This window comes from Ochotona princeps, chromosome 4, assembly GCF_030435755.1.
Source record: "Ochotona princeps isolate mOchPri1 chromosome 4, mOchPri1.hap1, whole genome shotgun sequence".
NCBI classification, from domain to species: Eukaryota; Metazoa; Chordata; class Mammalia; order Lagomorpha; family Ochotonidae; genus Ochotona; species Ochotona princeps.
The window spans coordinates 17790897-17808679 of NC_080835.1; the positions used below are offsets into that span (position 1 = coordinate 17790897).

General features: G+C 49.4%; 1 protein-coding gene across 6 annotated transcripts in view; it reads right to left on the reverse strand.

The window, feature by feature from the left end:
• Nucleotides 1-17783, reverse strand: part of ALKBH3 (alkB homolog 3, alpha-ketoglutarate dependent dioxygenase) — a 167703-nt gene that overhangs the window by 124412 nt on the left and 25508 nt on the right. The window contains exons 8-9 of one of the 6 annotated variants that reach the window (XM_058663148.1): nt 5501-5599; nt 4668-4815 (exon numbers count right to left, since the gene is read on the reverse strand). The exons of 1 other annotated variant lie outside the window; for it this stretch is intronic. In XM_058663148.1, coding sequence (XP_058519131.1) covers nt 4723-4815; nt 5501-5599 — 192 coding nt within the window. In that variant the 3' untranslated portion in view covers nt 4668-4722. Of the gene's footprint in view, nt 1-4667; nt 4816-5500; nt 5600-5673; nt 5881-8377; nt 8478-17783 lie in introns of those variants that run through there. 4 more of the 6 variants (XM_058663146.1, XM_058663147.1, XM_058663151.1 and 1 more) reach the window with 4 other exon arrangements.

Here is a 17783-nt window from a genome sequence, read left to right on the forward strand (position 1 = left end):
TGGTGCAGCCGAGGCTAAAGCTCCTAGCCAATGCTGGCTCTGAATGCAGGCACTCCTCCCCGCGCTCGCCCACAGCCTTCCTGCGGTGGGCGGCTCAGCGCCTCCCCAGCTCCCCGCGCCCTTCCTCCTGCTCCTCACGGCTCCCAAGAAAGTCAGGGAGGGAGTTGGGGAGACAGGGAGGAGGCTTCAGCCTCGGGGCTCAGAGCCACCAGCTCCCTGGAACTCTAAAAGCTACTCCCGGGAGTGTGCTTACAGAAAATCCTAGCCCTCCCCAGGGCTGCCGCAGGGCATAACTCAGGTAGTATGTGCAACACGCTCCCCCCTCACCTGCCTCTCATTCCAAAGACCCAGAACCGGCGCCTCGGGCTGGGGCTGTGACCGGTCCATACTCGCGGAGGTCACATGGGTAGGGACAGTCCCTCTGCTGAGGGAATGTCACATCAGCCCTCCCTTGAGGGGGGAATGACAGCACAGAAATGGTCAAAAAGAGTATTATCACTCTTGGCCTTCTCTGAGCAGCACTAGTTGACCTGGTTGTCAACCCTGGTATGGGACCCTTCCCAGCAGGGCCAGGACTCGGTCCACAGGCCAGGGACAGCTTTGTGACAAGCAGCAGGTGCCCAGTTAGCCACAGAAAACACCACCAGTCTGCCTTCTCGCATAAGCAGACATCATAGTCATTTCCTTGCAGAAGCCAGGCCCCCAAATCACTGCCAAGACAGATTGCAGAGGCCCCAATCTGCCAGGGGTCCCAAGTGCAGGGAGGGGTGTCCTTTTAGAGAACACAGAGGGCAGAGAAGGGGAGGGCAGTTGTGAACCAGGGTCACCCTGAAGCGAGTGTGTGGGTGGAATCATGTATAAGTGAGGATTTAAACAAACAGAATGCATTGCTATGGAAACATCCAGCTTTTGCAAAGGCACTGTTAAGAAAAGTAATCAAGGCTTCAGATTCAACACTACAAGTGTTTATGACCAGAAAAGGCAAAGTGGGTCTTGGATATTCTGCAGCCAAGTAAAAGCTGCCAGGATTCAAGGAAGACGTATTCCCAGGAGGGCAGGGAGCCTTCATTTGTCGGGACTTTCTATGAAACCCTCCAATTGGAGCTTTCTGCTCATACCAGGGCCTGTTTAACTCTTTCGGGGTTATCATGACACAATCCAGGAGCCAGTGCTAGTCACTGATCGGGTCCAGGTGGGCCTGCCATGCACTAAGGCAGGGCCAGGTCACCCATGGAGTGGGTGCCACAGGAAAACGACAGGTGCATTCGCTGTGACCTAGAGTGAACTGGTGGTTTAGTCAACAATGGAGTAAAGTAGATCTTGGGTTGTCTTTCTTTTTTTTTTTAATGTTTATTTTCATCTACTTGAGAGACAGCGCCAAAGAGATGGAGAAACAGTAATCTTGCATTTGCTGTTTCACTCCCCAAATGCCCACAACAGAGGACCTTGGGCCAGGCTGAAGCCAGGCCATCTAGGTCTCCCGTGTGGGTAGCTCGGGCCCAAGCACGGGAGCCATCAGCTGCCATATCTCAGAAAACATTAGCAGGGAGATGGATCAGAAGTAGAGCAGGCAGAATTTGAACAGGCACTGCAAAAGGAGATGTGGGTGTCCTGAGTAAGGCTTGTCCTGCTACACTAACGCCTACTCCAGGTCCTCCCTTCAATACTGAGGCTACAGTGAGCTGCAGAGCATCAGTCACGCTGCTCCGACCCGCCCCTGAGGCAAGCGGCCTTTCTGGTAACCAGTCATGATGCTGGTCTACATTCAAGAAGCCTTGCACTGACTTGTGCATCATTTGGTTTGGAGCCCCCAAATGTACTCACGGGTCATGAGGAGAAGGAATTGGGAGGATGAACTCAGCCACCCCTGAAAGGGGTGTACCTTGCTTTGAGGTGTACCTTGCTTAGATGTCCAGTCAGAAAGGTGGTCTGAGAATCCAACTCACCAGAAAACAATTCTTCCCCCTCCCGAAGTGAGATGATATTTCTTAATTCAATGGTTGATTTGCTAGCCTGGCCGGCAACGCGGCTCCGGACTAGGAGCTGTCAATGTTGATTAAACAGAGATGAGGTGCAGATGCTGGCCTGACATACAAGGAAGCCAGGGGAGAAACAGGTGGCCTGTGGGGAGCTGAGGCCAGCCCTGAGGTGCCAAGTCCTGAGGCTCAGGCTTCCAGGATGCCTGCACTCAGCATGGCACGGGGGAATAGCACAGGGGCCTAGTGATCAGTCTACAAGTCCTGCCCAAGTACTTAACCTCCTGGGGATCAGTCTAGTCTCAAAACGGCAACATATCTCTTGGAGGAATGTGATGAGAACTCACATAAAAGCAGCTAGGACTCAGCCTGCTAGGCTGAAGTTCAAAACGAAGGCCAGGGGCCCGGTGCTGGTTCTAATCCTGGCTGTTTTACTTCCCCATCCAGCTCCGTTCCTGTGGCCTGGGAAAACAGTCGGGGATGGTCCAAAGCCTTGGGACCCTGCACCTGCATGGGAGACCTGGAAGAAGCTCCTGGCTTTGGATCAGCTCAGCACCGGATGTTGCGGCTACTTGGGGAGTGAACCAGCAAACAGAAGATTTTCCTCTCTGTATCTCCTTCTCTTTGTATATCTTCCTTTCCAATAAAAATAAATCTTTTTTCAAAAAAGGGCCAACTTACACACACACACACACCCCTAACCCTGCTGCTCTTCATGCTGTAGGTTATTCACTTCCTTTACGTTAGATGAGATGCTAGCCAAACGTATTCACCCTCCACTCCTAGGTGAGCACAGCCAGCAGAAGAAAAGGGAAGCAGCTTGGTGGGAGTGGCAAAGCACAGCTGCCCTTTGCCATGGTCTGCAAGTCCTGTCCATGCCTACAGTCCATGTTTTCCTCTGTATTAACCACCTCCCTAACATCTCCGAGTGGACATTATCTTAATGGGATGGGGGGAAAAGATGGCAGTTCCGGCGTGTGCTACCTAGAGACAGCTAGTGACCGCAGCCATGATGTGCTGCCCTCTGACTGGGAGACCTAAGGGTGCTGGAGAGCAGGCACTCACTTCCTTGCCAGACATGAGGGTGATGAGTGAAGTGCTCAGATGCACAGCTGACGCAAGGGGAGATCACGACCCTCCATTAGGAGGGAGGGAGGCAGGCTGGGAGACTGCGCACCATCTGCCGGCTCTTTCACTTGGACAAAATGGAAGAGGAATTTCCCAGTGTTCAGGCGTCAGACCCAAATCCAAAGCTGGCTGCACCAGCCTGGCCAGGTTTTGTTTGCTTTCCTGGGAGATAGAGATTTGATTTGATTTGATTTGTACCACAATGTGTACCTCCCAAGCAGGAAGGCTGTGGATGCTGGCTCACATTTGGTAAGGCATTTAGCGTGTCTTAGAGAAAGGAGTTATCCACATTCAAAACAAAACAACGCAGAAAGAAAACAGGAACTACCGTGCACGGAGCCAGGGAGCTTGTTAGAGAACAGAGCAGGGCTGGCCCAGCCTGGCATCCAAGCTTGGTCAAGAGCTGGCCCGGCCGTTGGCAGCATGCCAGGATCATGGGCATCACCAACATCACAATGTGGAATGGAAAGAGGACAGACAGAAAGAGGACACTACACGCTTTCCCCACAGGCCAACAGGGAAACTCTATACCGCCTGCCCTACTTCTACCCATTCTAATTCTTCTTTCTCTGGTTTTCTGTATCTTGGTTTGGAATCCATCTGGCACGTTGCTGCTGAGTCAAGGGGTTAAAAAGACACGTGTTTTTCTGATGCAAGAAGGGGCAGCCACCGTGTTCTGTTTTGGGAACTTCGGTGACATCACAGCCTAACCCTTGAACCTTGGTTAACGTGTGTGTAAGAGAAAACACTGAGTCAGAAGACAGCCTGAGTCACGGGCTACTGAAATCCAAGGTGAAGGCAGCTATTGGGTAGCTGAGTCTATTCCCTGCAGGCCTACTCCTGCTTCTGTTTGGCTGGTGTGTCAATGACCCCAGTGGTTCCCTAGGGGAAACTGATCCATGTGGAGCAGCTGATGTTAGCAGAGCTTTTTGGTCAGTCCCAGCCTGCCACTTCCCCGAATCATCTTCGGTTATTCCTCCCTGTGCGGGGACAGCTTGCATGTGTTGTCACTGCGGTCCAGCTGCTCACACTGCCTTCACTTTCCGTCCCAGGAAGATGGATGGGCAAGGAGACACATTTCGGCAGTGTGTCCCCGTTGCCACTGTGTCGACACCCAGGGCAAGACACGAAAGAATCAGGGTAGACTTGAGCCAAGCCCGCAAGGTCACCTCTGTTTGGATGTCCGCAGAAGCCGTCTGTCGTACGGAAGGCTCCGGGCGCTGACACATATTTATGCCTCTACCTTGCTGGCGTCACGTGGAAGCCACACGTGGAGACTTTCTGTGGAAGCCCAAGTCCATTCATATTTCCCCAAATGACAGCAGAGAGGGTGGGAGAAAAACTGCTTAAGCACAAAAGCAGCCACACAGCCAGTTTTAATTTGCCTAAAGATAACATGCGATTCTGAGACAGAGTGAGGATAAAGCATTCCCACGGCACACACAAGGCCGCCCAGAGCTGTTGGCTCACTACAAATAAGGTTCTGAGCTAAGAGCAAGCCCCGCAACACGGGCCACATGGCCATCCCGGAAGTGAGCCCCCCACTGCCTCTGGACACTTCTTGTCAAAGCCCTGGTGGGCCCTGGTTCCTTGTGGCATTGCTGTGACAGACGTCCCATCAGCGGGTGGCCCCTCTTGGATCCGGATAAACTGTCCGAAAGGTCAGATTCACTCTCGGCTCCCTCGAGTGGTACTCCTTGGGCACTCGATGCTAAATGGAAATACCAATTACTCACACACGTAAGTACGTGCACATACAGAGTTCAAAATGATGTCAAAGTGATTCATAAGGAGACACAAATATGGTTTGTTTATCCTTTCTTAAACAAGTTAAGGGTAAGCACGTGAAAGTCCTCAGGAGCAAGGCCTCTTTTGCAAATTACTTTCCATGCTGAACCTGCTGTGCCAGGTTGGTGCCCTGGGGGGCCAGACAATCCCACCTTTTCCACTGCCACTTTTCCTCCATGATGTCTGCCAGCTCGCCACATCTTGTGAGAAAAACACAGGTGTGGAGGAGATTCACAAAAGATGCCAGCCTGAGGAGGGTCTGGCCTGGCTGTGGAGCTGTGCAGCCCAACACATCTAGCAGGCACTTGAAATAGGATTTAGAACATATGAGCCATCTTCACAGAGGTCAGCAGGCAAGTATGTGGCTGGTGGTGACCACAGTGGGCAATGCAGATAATACTTCCAGCATCAGGGCAAGTTCTGTTGCCCACGGTGGCTGCAGAGGCACGGCGGATTGTTCCTAGGAGCCAACCTGCTTGGAAGCGATGGCCACTCACCACCTCTTGCTTGTTATAAAAATAACTAACTGGCTTTGCACTGTACGATCTCTTAGAAACCAGCTCTCCTCCCCCGCCCGGATAGGTATACATGTCACCAGCCATCCTCACCTGCCAGTCAGCTTGGGTAGCTCCCTCCATGATTAACAAGGTTCCGTGGTCCAGAGGTATCTTCACTCTCTCTACGTAGGTGTAGTCTCCATTCTCTTCCTGGAAGACAGCATTCGCTGCACTTGGTTTGTGTGACCAGGGCACAACACAGGCTGACAACGGGCAGAGGAGCAGGACGCCTCTCCTCCTCAGCCAGGCCTTGGCGGCTGTTTGGACAGCCACTTCACTTCTCTGCCCCTTGACTGATTCACTTGTACAGTGAGGATGATTACAGTAATTGTCACACGGAGATGCTGTCCATCACTGAGGCTGCACATAGGAACTGCAGGGTTAGCGCCAGCTGTTACCATGAGTATTAGCAGCCAAGACACAGACAAGCTCTAGGCAGGGGGTAGAAGCCATTTACTTGCACAAGAGTTCTTTATCTCTGCCTTATGCTATGCTGAATGTATCAACACAGTCGACATGGGAAACACGAGCTTATAAATGCTGCTTAGTCATTTATTTGAGAGGCGGAAAGAGAGGAAGAGAACGAGCCCCCATCCACTGCTTCACTCTCTGGATGCCCACCACAGCCAGAGGTAGGCTGAAGCCAGAGTCATGCCAGTCTCTCCTGTGGGTGGCAAGAGCCAACTGCTTCAGCCACACTACCACCGCCTCTCAGGTTCTGCACTAGCAAGAAGCTGGAGTACTGGGTTTCAAGTCCTGACTCCAACATGTGGAGTGGCATCTTAACTGCTAGGCTAAATACCCCACTCTGAAATATCACCTCATAACAAAGACTTGATCTAAGTTCTATTTCACCTTTTCATAACAGGCTAATTCAATGATGGGCACCCAAGTTAAAATTGGTTACAACTCCTCCCATGGTTGCTTTGGTGTTCTTTCTTCTTTCTCTCCACTCTGCTCCCTAGCTCCCCTCGCACCCCACCCCCAGCTCGCTGTGCAGCTTCTTATCTCTTTCCACACAGGCAACAGCATGATTTTCTTAAAGAATGGAGCTTGAGTAGGGACGGTGTTACCAAGCTGGGTCTGGCTGTTTAAACCTTTGAGAGTAGATCACAACTCCTGAACATCTTGGACACGAACGCCTTGTGCGTACACTACCAAACTCCTCCCACGAGCTCACGTTCCATGGACACCCACTACTGCCACAAGTCTTCCCAGCACACCGAGCACAGTGGTCACAGGTGGTGGGTGCTTCTCCCCAACAGCTAACAAGGGCATGTACTAAGACATCCCTGGCTTCCAGCAGCAAAGAGCAGCTTCCTGATTTCCCCATCCCACAGCTGGGCAGAACTGATGGGCCACTCCATTCACTGGTCTCCCTCGCAATGTAAGGGTTCTATTTGGGTGCCTGCAGGACGGATTCCAGTGTGGTGCTGTGTTTATGTTTATTCTTGCAGGGGTGATTCTGAGAACTTCACTGTTTACAATGACTTCCCTCAGGAAAATCAAAATCAAAACAATAATGAGCTTGCATAAACAATCTAAATTCCAGGCCCGAACCCTTGGCAGGGGCTTTGTTGAGCATAGTCATAATTTTTACAGGCAGAAGAGCCAAGCAATGCTTGAAATAACTTGGATTCAGTTGTGTCTGCCACCTTTTTTGTTCCAGTACTACTTAAGCACCAGAACATGTACCTCTGACCACTCAGCCAACCAGACGGCAGTGAGAGGGTGACCCTGACCTTGGGTGGTCATCTCAGAAAGCAAAAGGTTGATTCTAGAAAAACTATGCCAGACAGAGGAGACGTATTCCCTGCTGGAGAAAAGGCAGCAGGAGGAAAGAAGGCGCTGTCCATGAGAGTGGAGGTGGCAGGGCTCCTGAGGCTGAGAAGTCAGCCGCCAGTCACCAGAGCCGGACTCAAGAGAACCGGAACTTCTGCGACCTCCTCCATATGCAGCGGGTGCAACATTTGTAATCTGTAAATCAAGTCCAGTCATGAGGGCCAGAGAGTGAGATGAAACACAGAGGAAGCCACTTCACCACAATACCAGGACAATTCTAAGGCAAAGATCTCTTAAGACAAGAAAAATATGACTTGGGGTTGTGGGGGTGGCAGGGAGAGGGATTCTAAGGAAGAAAGCACTACAACTCCACCTGGCAACACAAGGCGATGCTAAGAGAAGCAGTGAACATTCTAATTCCACCTGAGACAGAGGTGGGAACACGCCTCCCGAGTGGAAGAGAATTCTCCGTGTAAGAGGAAACTATCAGTACTGATGGAAAGGGATGTATGACAGAGCCATATTTACCTTTGTGCTCTTAAAATCTGGAGATTTCAAATGAGAAAAAGCCTCAGATTAGTTTGGAATGCATGGCGTGCCACACAGCCATGAACCATACCAGACAGCAGAAGAGGCGGCAGAAGTCCATTAGATCAAATCCCCAAAGGAGACACACACACACACACACACACACACACACAGGGTACCCTGTGAGAAGAGTGATGTCATTACTTTACTGCCTGCAGCCTGGGCTTGGGAACACACATTCCTAATTTGCAAATGGAGATGGGCAAGGAGTCCTACCAACGCACTAGGGAGCTCATACACGCAACTTTCATTTGAAGGCAGGGTGGCGACAGACCATGGTACCACTCTGTAGCTTCACATTTGATCTTAGCCAAAAGGCCGAGTGCATGGAGACTTAGTATTCCCAGGAAGCAACAGGCCAGGGCAGCTCAGAAGACTGTGCAGCAATGCACGAGGCTGATTAATAGGTGTGCAGCAGCAGAAGTACGGGTCTGACTCGCAGACATCACACACAGTAAAGTTAGCAAAACACATCTCTGGAATCCTTTGTGTTTACTCAGGACTTCCTTCAAAACAAAACATGCTCTCAGTTAAACCAGTGCTGAAGATAAAATTTTCCATCCTGGCTCCCAGTTAAAAGAAGCTTTGAGGGTCACAAGTAATCTCCAGGAGGGCTTTTGCTTTTGTTCATGTCCTTGGTTTTCCACACTTCTGAAACCTTACAAATAGAGGGGGAAAGTGAAAAACATGTTTTTCTATTAATGCAGACCTGCATTCTCACTGTCTCCAGCCACAGCCTGTTCCTCTGAATGCTGAAGTGCACGAATCAATGCCCTTGTAATTAGCCACTCCACGCCTGTCTTCCTAGGGACTCATCTACTCCGTGAGGGAAGGCCTGGAGGAACATTCACAGCCTACTGTCCAGACCAACCAATCTAGGCTGAATGCCAAGGAAAACTGCCCCCCAAAATTACAGAAAAGTCACCTACCACTCAGGAATTCCTACGCTGCCCCCCCAATATTTCATATATACAATTATGTACTCTGTGCTGACACTATATTGTGAACATTTGTCTATATTCTAAGGGATACATTTCAGAAACATGGTTGGAAAGTAGTCACTCCATATTCCAGGGTGGTAAGTTCTCGGATGGCAGAGGGCAGATAATGCTGAATTCTGTATGTAGTTTCCCCCCTACACATATAAGCCTATGATAACCTTTAATTTAGAAGCAAGGCATATTACAAGATGAACAGAAGGAACTAATGATGAACAAAGCAATTAAAAAATTTTTAAATATAATTTAAGAATTGTTTACTTTTGAAATTTTCCATTTAGTATGGTCAGGTTGCAGTTACCAGAGGTAACTGCAACAACAGAAAACAAAATCATAGATAAGGTGTCCTCCTGCGAAACAACACTGCACGTGAGCCCAGCCTTCCTTCTCTAATCTCACAAACATTCTTGGACCACCTGTGTCAGGCACCATGCTAGGGCCACTGCAATAGCAGTGAGGGGGCCTGTTGCGACAGACCCGGTTTGACATGCCAATGCCATTCATGATGTGTTAGAGAAAAGGCCACCCCAGATACGCTTGCAGCAAAACATTTCTAAGTGCATTTTTAGGACATCTTTTTAAAAAGGCAGTGACTGGATCCCAGGGTATGAATTGTCAGACACTTGATTTCTGTTACCAAATTGCTTTCCTGAAGAGGTTCCAGTAATTTCTTACTCCATCAGGAAATCCAAACAGTGCCCATCTTTTAGCTAAACACTATCAACTGATAATGATGGGGGAAAAAAAGAAACAACAGCAGCAACAATGAGGGGACAAATGACCAATGTAATTCAAGTTGAATCTTTTGATTTAGAGCCCAGCTCAAAACAGTTTCTCAGGATCTACTCATATTTGCTGTCTGTGTTTCTTCTTTTGTGAACTCTCTGCAGGTCCTCTGCCCATTGCTCTCTGGGGTCGGGTGGTCTTTTGTACTGCTCTGTAACCATTCACAGTACGGTATTTACTCTGTCCCACTTTTTACAAATGCTTGCCTCACTTGGTATTTGTCTTGTAGTTGTTTCCTGTTTATGGTATTTTTACATAAAATAGAGCAAAAGTTTGTAGAGTCCACTTTGCTGATCTATCTTCGGCTCTTTCATGGTTTTTGTGCTTAGAAGGTCTTTTCCCACCCTGATGAAAGTTAAATATACAGCTGCATTTCCTTTTAGTTAAAAAAAAAAAAAACAAACACAACACCAAAAACACAGAGCTTACAGTTTTTTAGATTTAACTCTTTAATTGACCTGGAATATCTGTTGCTTTTTCTACCCCCCCCCCCACCCGTGTTTCTTTCCTAAACAGTTTCCAGGTACCTTAGAGGCTTCCAGCAAGAATTTTTTTGGAGCCCCAGCGCAATGGCTCAGTGGCTAAATCCTCACTGTGCACATGCCAGGATGCCATATGAGCATCAGTTCATGTCCTGGTTGTTCCACTTCCCATCCAGCAACTTGCTTGTGGCCTGGGAAAGCAATGCAAGACAGCCCTGTGTGAGAGACTCAGAAGAAGCTCCTGGCATCAGATCAGTCCAGCTCTGGCCACTGAGGCTATTTGGAGAGTAAACCACAGATAGAAGACCTTTTCTATCCGTCTTTCCTCCTCTCTGCAAATCTACCTTTCCAACAAAAATAAATTAATCTTAAAAAAAAGACTCAATTCTGGATAAGCCCAACCCTGCCATGTGCTTGGGCGCTGGGTAGGAAGGCAGCACATGCACATTACTGTCAATCCTCACCACACTCCATAAGGGAGGGAAGAGAGGCAATATTCTCCATTACACCACAGGCAAAGGGAACTGGATGGACAGCATGTGTCGAACGCAAAGTGGTGGGACGCAGGGCTAGGATTTGAAGGTAGCTCTGAAACCAGGGTCCATCTGTCCTGCCACGTCAAGCTCCCCAAAGGCTCTTTCTGCAATCCTCTAACAGCTCGTGTTCTAATTATTTGGCACCCATAGTGCACTGTCTGTGTTCACGAACACCAGCTATTTGCTGAGAGATGTGGGCTGAGTGCCATGCAGTGGGGAGGGATGACCACAGACAGTGAGGGGCCTGCATGCAGGGGGTGGTTGTGAAGTCTCTGCAGCCCATGGATCCCCTACTGTTGTTCCATCGCTTTGTCTTTCTCCAGGGAAACTGGTAGAAGTAAATGTTCTAGAAATTTTTTGAGTTACAAATGTTGACAAGCGACTCCAATTTCTTTTCAAGCACGGGGCATTATATATCAACAAGTCTGGACCAGACACTGCTCCAGGGCTGCTCAGCTGAGCTATGGATGGCCTCACGAGACTGCTTTCCTTTTCTCCTGGGTCAGTGGCCCCAGGTGGTGCATAAGCTCCTGAGGTCACTTGTCGCTGCTGTCCATTCAGCCGTTCTACTGGGCAACTCCTAACTAGAAAGCCCAGGATCCACAGGCTATTTCATGTATTATGGTCCTCATCTCACCCTCAACTAATCAGAAAAGGCAGTTAGGAGCAAAATAAACTTCCAAATGACTGATCTCACATAACTGAAGCCAAGTCATCTCTGATTCTTCAGATGAGATAAATTGAAAAAAAAAAAAGAAGAAAAGAGGAAGAAGAAAGAGACTTCCATCTTCTTACTCAGGAGATCTTTATAAAAACAAAATCCAAATGAGCAGAAAGGCACATCAAACCAAAGAGAAGCCTTGTGCTACTTGTTTCCCACAGGAAGCACCTGGCACTCAGTCACTCCTTGTTTCTGCAGGGCCGGCATCAGGAGGGCTTCCTGGCTACGGCAGGCCCTTGAAGCCCACAGAGGACTTCAGTTTAAAAGCTGGGAAGCCCATCTAAGAGAGAGTCAAGGACAAACCGAGTGGAATGGAGCACCCGCTCATGGAATGGTCACAGACCAAGCTGGCTGCGCAGAGCTTCCACAAAGATGTGGCAATATGGCTAAGGAGTTTCCATCTTAGGAAATCAAGTAATGAAGCAATGAACATAGCTTTGTCTCTTCGCGCCTTTATTCTCCTACCGCAAGCAAGAACATACGATTCCACAGACTTACATTAGCTTTGATTCAATGCAACAAACAGTTATCTGAGCTATCTTGGGCAAAAGATTGAACACTGTCTCAGGTGTCTCACCCAAGAAAAACGGCACAACATCAGCTTCACGAGATTATTGGAGGATTCAACGGAAAGCACTTAGAACACAGCCAGCTCTATACACCTGTCATTTACTATTCGGGTTTTACTGCTGTCCTTTAGGCAATGCTCAAAGGAGATTTCCAACCCAAGCCTGTCGTCGTCTGAACTCCCAGACTCCCACAGTCAATGGCCTACTTTATACCTGGGCATCTTGGACATCTTGCAGCTTGCACATAGAAGGAGGAACTCCTTAAACAAGGACAAAAAAAAAAAAAAAAAACCCCACAAAAATTCCTGTTCTTCCTCTGAGTAAACCGCACTTCTACCAACCAACCACTCCAGTCAGAAACCTGAGAGTCATACTGGATTTTCAGCCTTCTATTTAAAATACGATTGGCAAGTCCTGTTGGTTCACAATCAAACATCCTCCTGGCCAAGGCCGTTTATGTCTCAGCATCAGCACTGCTGCCTTGGTGCACAACAGCAGCCTCTCATGGAGATGGCTGCATCACCTTTGAGTCACCAACTCTTGCCTCCCTCCAACTGTTACTCACATTGCAGCTGGAGTGATCTCTTAAAAATGCATACCAGATCATGTCATAACCCACTTATTCTCACTGCATTTACAACAAAATCCCCAACTGAGACCTAACCACAAGCTGTCATCATTTCTCTTGTTTTATGTGACCACTGTCTAGCTGTGGGGACTTCCATGAGGGCAGGAGCCATGTTTGTCATGGTCACTGCTATATTCCCAGGGCTGAGTACTTCGCATGCAGTAGGTGCTCAATTACTATTGGGAGGCGGAGGGGTTGGGGAGTGAGGGAAGAGGGAGGGAGGGAAGGAGGGAGGGAGGGAAGGAGGGAGGGAGGGAGAAGCAGAGGGAGAGAAAGAGAGAGCGAGCTGTTCCTGAAAATAATATCTGGCACAACACAGAGGGTAAAGGTTAGAATTAAGGACATCAGAGTAGAAAAAGGTCACTTTAGTATTTTATACATGTGGCTAAAAAAAAAAAAAAAAGGAACGCCTGGAATGAAGATCGTTACTGTGAGCGCATACTTAATCAGAACACACAACATGTTGTTAAGTGCTCGGGGCATAATGACACAAAAGAAAGGGGCCTTGGGCCCGGCGGCGTGGCCTAGCGGCTAAAGTCCTTGAACGCCCCGGGATCCCATATGGACTCCGGTTCTAATCCCGGCAGCTCCACTTCCCATCCAGCTCCCTGCTTGTGGCCTGGGAAAGCAGTTGAGGATGGCCCAATGCATTGGGACACTGCACCCACGTGGGAGACCTGGAAGAGGTTCCAGGTTCCCAGCTTCGGATTGGCGCGCACCGGCCTGTTGCGGCTCTCTTGGGGAGTGAATCATCCGACGGAAGATCTTCCTCTCTGTCTCTTCTCCTCTGTGTATATCTGGCTGTAATAAAATGAATAAATCTTTAAAAAAAAAAAAAGAAAGGGGCCTCGTCCATATGGTGTTTACCATCTACATCTGTTTATAATCTTCTAAAAGCTAATGTAGAGCAAGATAACAGAATATGGGGCCAGCTCGGTGGTGCCAGTTTGTGTATCAGTTGCTCCACTTCCAATCTCTGCTTATGGCCCAGGAAAGCACTGGAAGATGGCCCAAGGTCTTGGGCCTCCTCACCCACGTGGAAATCCAGGAAGAAACTTCTGGCTCCCAGCTTTGGAGTAGCTCAGCTCTGGCCTAGCTCAGCTCTGGCTGTTGTGGGCATTTGGGGAGTGAACCAGCAGATGGAAGCTCTATCTGTCTCGCCTTTAAAAAAAATAAATAAAAATAACAAGAGTCAATAGTAGTCTTGAATATTCAATTTAAGTGACTGAAGGTAAAGGAAGAGACCTCAAAGGAGGCAGAACAGTAGCCAGTGAGAACTGCATGAAAATGAACAAGATAGTATTTCAGAAGCCAAGAGAAGGAAGAACAAGAGGAAGAAATGGCCCCTGATGGAGATCACCAGAAAGAAATGTCGGAGGAAGGTCCAGTGTATTTGATTTGAGGTCAAAAAGTACCTGCATAAACTTTAGGTGAGTGGTGGGAGGAGCTTAAGAGCAGGTGTCTGAAGAGTAGGTTAAGTAAGTAAGGGAGACTGCAGATGTGGACAACTCATTCTAGAAACTGCTTCCAAAAAAAGGGGAAAAAAAGCCAAAACAGATGTTAGAACATCCACTAGGTCAAAAAAAGTTTTCCTCTGCGTTTGTGTTTAAAGATGAGAACATCCTGGTGAGTACACCGAGAGGTGAAATCTGGAGAACAGGGCAGGCCCGGCCCCCCCCCGCCGCCAACATCCATGAGGTGGATGGGATTTGGGAGGGGGCGACCTTGGGGTCTGGGGGTTAACAGACTGCTGGAAGGTTTCAAGCCAGGTATGTCTTCATGCTTGGAGCCCTGATTCCAGCCACCACATACATGCGGTGAGCTGTCCCTGGGGAGCCAGTGTGCCATTTGGCACCAGGCTCTGCCTGTTGGCCACCCAGTGGTGAGCTCTGGGGTTTTGGGGCTATGAATTGCTTCTTGGGCACCTCCATGTTGAGCCCACTGTGCTTCTGGGTTGCAAATCAATCCTGAAGACTCCTAACAACAGAGTAACTTTTCCTTTGAAGGCAAGCAAGGGTACTGAGATATGGTAGTTTGCAGGAGAGGGACCAGATGACCTTTATGGGTCAGACTGATACACCAGCCTCCTTTGAGTCCTACGTAGAACTTGTTATTACTGAACAATGCTGACCACCGTACACCAGTCCAAGTAAAAGCTAAGGCTGGGGACTTGTCTAGCAGGACCATATCCTAGTATATCACATAATGATGGATCAGGATACAGGTCACATTAGGCAGGGCCATGACATTAACTAGCACATGAGAGAACCATGTCGGGGATGTGTGGGCCAAACCCTGTGAAAATACTAGCCCCACTGGTTAGTTCAAGAGTTGGGGTGGTGATGGACTAAGCTAGGTGTGACCAAGGAGCCTGCCATCACTCACAGATAAAGGAATCGACAGCAGTCTGGGCTGGTCAAGGCAGCAGAACCTGAATGTGCATCCTAAATAGGGTGTGGGGTGGGCCAGGTTGCAACGTTCACCAGCTCATACAAGGCCTAATGGAAGGCCAGACTATGGCCTAACACCCACTGGCATGTATGAGGAGTGGGTCAAGTGGAGGAACTTGGGAAACTCCCCTAGTGGGTTATAGCTCCCACTGGTGAACACATGGTCCAGATCTGGGGGTCAGAGAAGCTGGGCAAAGTAGCTCCAATGGCTGGCTAATGTGTGGACTGGGCGGACCAGGCAGGACTGAGCAAACCTTAGCTCACAAGCAAAAATAGAAATCAGGATGGAGCACAGGTCATGCCGAACTAGGCTCTTACACCTACTGGTCTGCATGAGCCAGGGACGCTAAGCCACAGCATCTATGGCAAAGGCCAACACAGGTGAGGGGCTATGCCAAGCTGAGTCAGAACAACCACTGGCATGCGTACGATCTATGGCTGGGAACAGGCCCAGTGGGGAAGCTAAGGGGACACCCTAGCTGGGTTGAGGTTCCCACCAAGGAGCACAGGGGCTGGAGTAGGGGCTGCATTCTGCTCTGGATGTGGCTGCAGTCTCCCTTGGCACAAGTGTGGACTGGGACTGGACACACCAAGCCGAGCTAGACTCCAACACCATCTGGTGCTCTGGAGGACCAGGGTAGATGTGGGATGGACTGGGCTAGTTCTCTACCCCTACCGAACCATGTGTGAGCTGTGTTTGGGTATGGAGTAGCCTTGGCTGGGCTGAAACATCCAACAGTAAGAACCAGATTGGGTTGAAGGCCAGTCAGGAAAGGGCACTGTTCCTGCTAGGTCAGGAGGTGGATTGAGTATGGCTGGCTCATGAACCCCCTGGTATGCGTGAAATCTGGCACCAGGAGAGGTTCTGATGGAGGGGCATGGGCAACTCCTCTGGCAGGACACAGTCCCTGTAGTTAAGTGCAAGAAGCACGATAGGAAACAGCCCAGAACAGGCCATGGAAAGGTACCCACTGGCATACATTTGGCACGGATCGGGGGCAGACCAGGCTGAACCAGTTCACATTACCCACTGGCGAATCAGAGAACCAGAATAGAATGTGGGTCAAGCCAGATTCGGTCGTGACAAAAAACAGTGCACATTACAGAATGCCAAGGTAAGATGACCCATACCAGATGCGACCACAGCTCCCATAAAGCACACGTGAGGACCAGGGAGGGAGGGGGCGGAGCCGGCAGGGGAAATGTGGGCTCCCCTGCTGGAATACCACTCCCACTGGAGAGCATGAGTTGGGATGGGGGCACACCAGGCCAGGCAGGGCTACAATACCTGTGGGCCTCATGTGAACTAGATCAGGGAAAAGCCAGGCTTGGTTGACTATCTGTACTGGTGCAAGCAAAAATTAGACTGAGTGAGGGTTGGTTGGGCTTTGCCACAGCACCAAGTGGCAGGGGCTGGTACTGGAAGCTAAACCTGTCAAGTTAAACTGCAGAACCACCTGGACAGTGCTTAATCCGGGAGTGGGAGTGGCCTGGAAGGGAAATAGAGGGTGCCTCCCTCTTGGGTTATCACTCCCACTGGAGAGCATGAAAACCAGGACGGGGCAGACCTGGCTGGACAGAACGGCACTCACCAGCATGTGTGTGGGCTGGATAGTGGGCCCAGTTGGGTTGAACCAGGCTTCAATGCCCACTGACATGTAGAAGAGCTGAATGGGATGTGGACAGACTGGACTAGTCTGCAGTACATACAGGCAAGCACGGGAACCAGGGCAGGAGGCGGCCTAGTGGGGGTTACTGTGGGTTGCAGCTCCCACTGGTTTGTGTGAGGGCCGAGTGTGTGCTGGGCAGAATCAGGCTGGACTGCAACACCCATTGGTTCCAGGGGAAGACAGGGCTGGAAACAGAACTGATCCAGCAATTGCAACCACCAGCAGATTGGAGCAATGAACTGTACCCGGTCCTGTACTGGCAAGCACACACAAGAATCTGGTCTGGGATCACCTCAGACAAAGTTTCTTTTGGGATTTCCCCAATCGAACTGCTGGACTCAGAACCCATGGTCTGCCACGGAGTGCAAGTGCCAGAGCCAAGCCTCCTCAGAGACTCAGACGGAGCAGTGGAGAGCATATCCAGCTGCACATGGAGGATATGGCAGTCTATCGGAACCTGCAGAGGATACCTGGCATCACAACAGAGGACAGAACAAATCAATCAACTACCCCAGCCATATGTGGGCAGTGAAAAACTGGGCAGAGACTCTAAGGTAGACTATGTCAACCAGTGCATCTGCAGCGATTTCATCGTGCTTGGAATGGCAAGATTGGCAGCAATTCATAACTGGTGAACTATCAAGACCACCTGAGCAAGACCCTTGGAGCATGCCCCACATCAGAGATCTGGGATGGGTGGGAGACTGGCTGGGGCTTCTCCATTTATCTCCCCCTTTACCCCTGATACAGGAAAAAAAATGTGGAAATAATAGTCTTACCCACTTTCTTATAGCCCTTGAACCTTTTTTTTTTTACTCTAATTAGCTATATAAAGGTTGTCAAAAATAAAGAAAATAAAAAGATGGGAATAGATTTCTCAGCTCTCTAGTTGAAGGATTAGCTGCCTGCTGAGTATAGGATCTTTCTCAAATAGAAATGATAGATGAAAACTAAATGCAGCTTCTTACTTGCCATGGGCCTAATGTCTCCTCACCAGCACAATCCCTCAACTTATGGCTATGGCGATAAGGACTGTCTCTCATCACTTTTTTTTTTTAAAGATTTATTCATTTTATTACAGCCAGATATACACAGAGGAGAAGAGACAGAGAGGAAGATCTTCC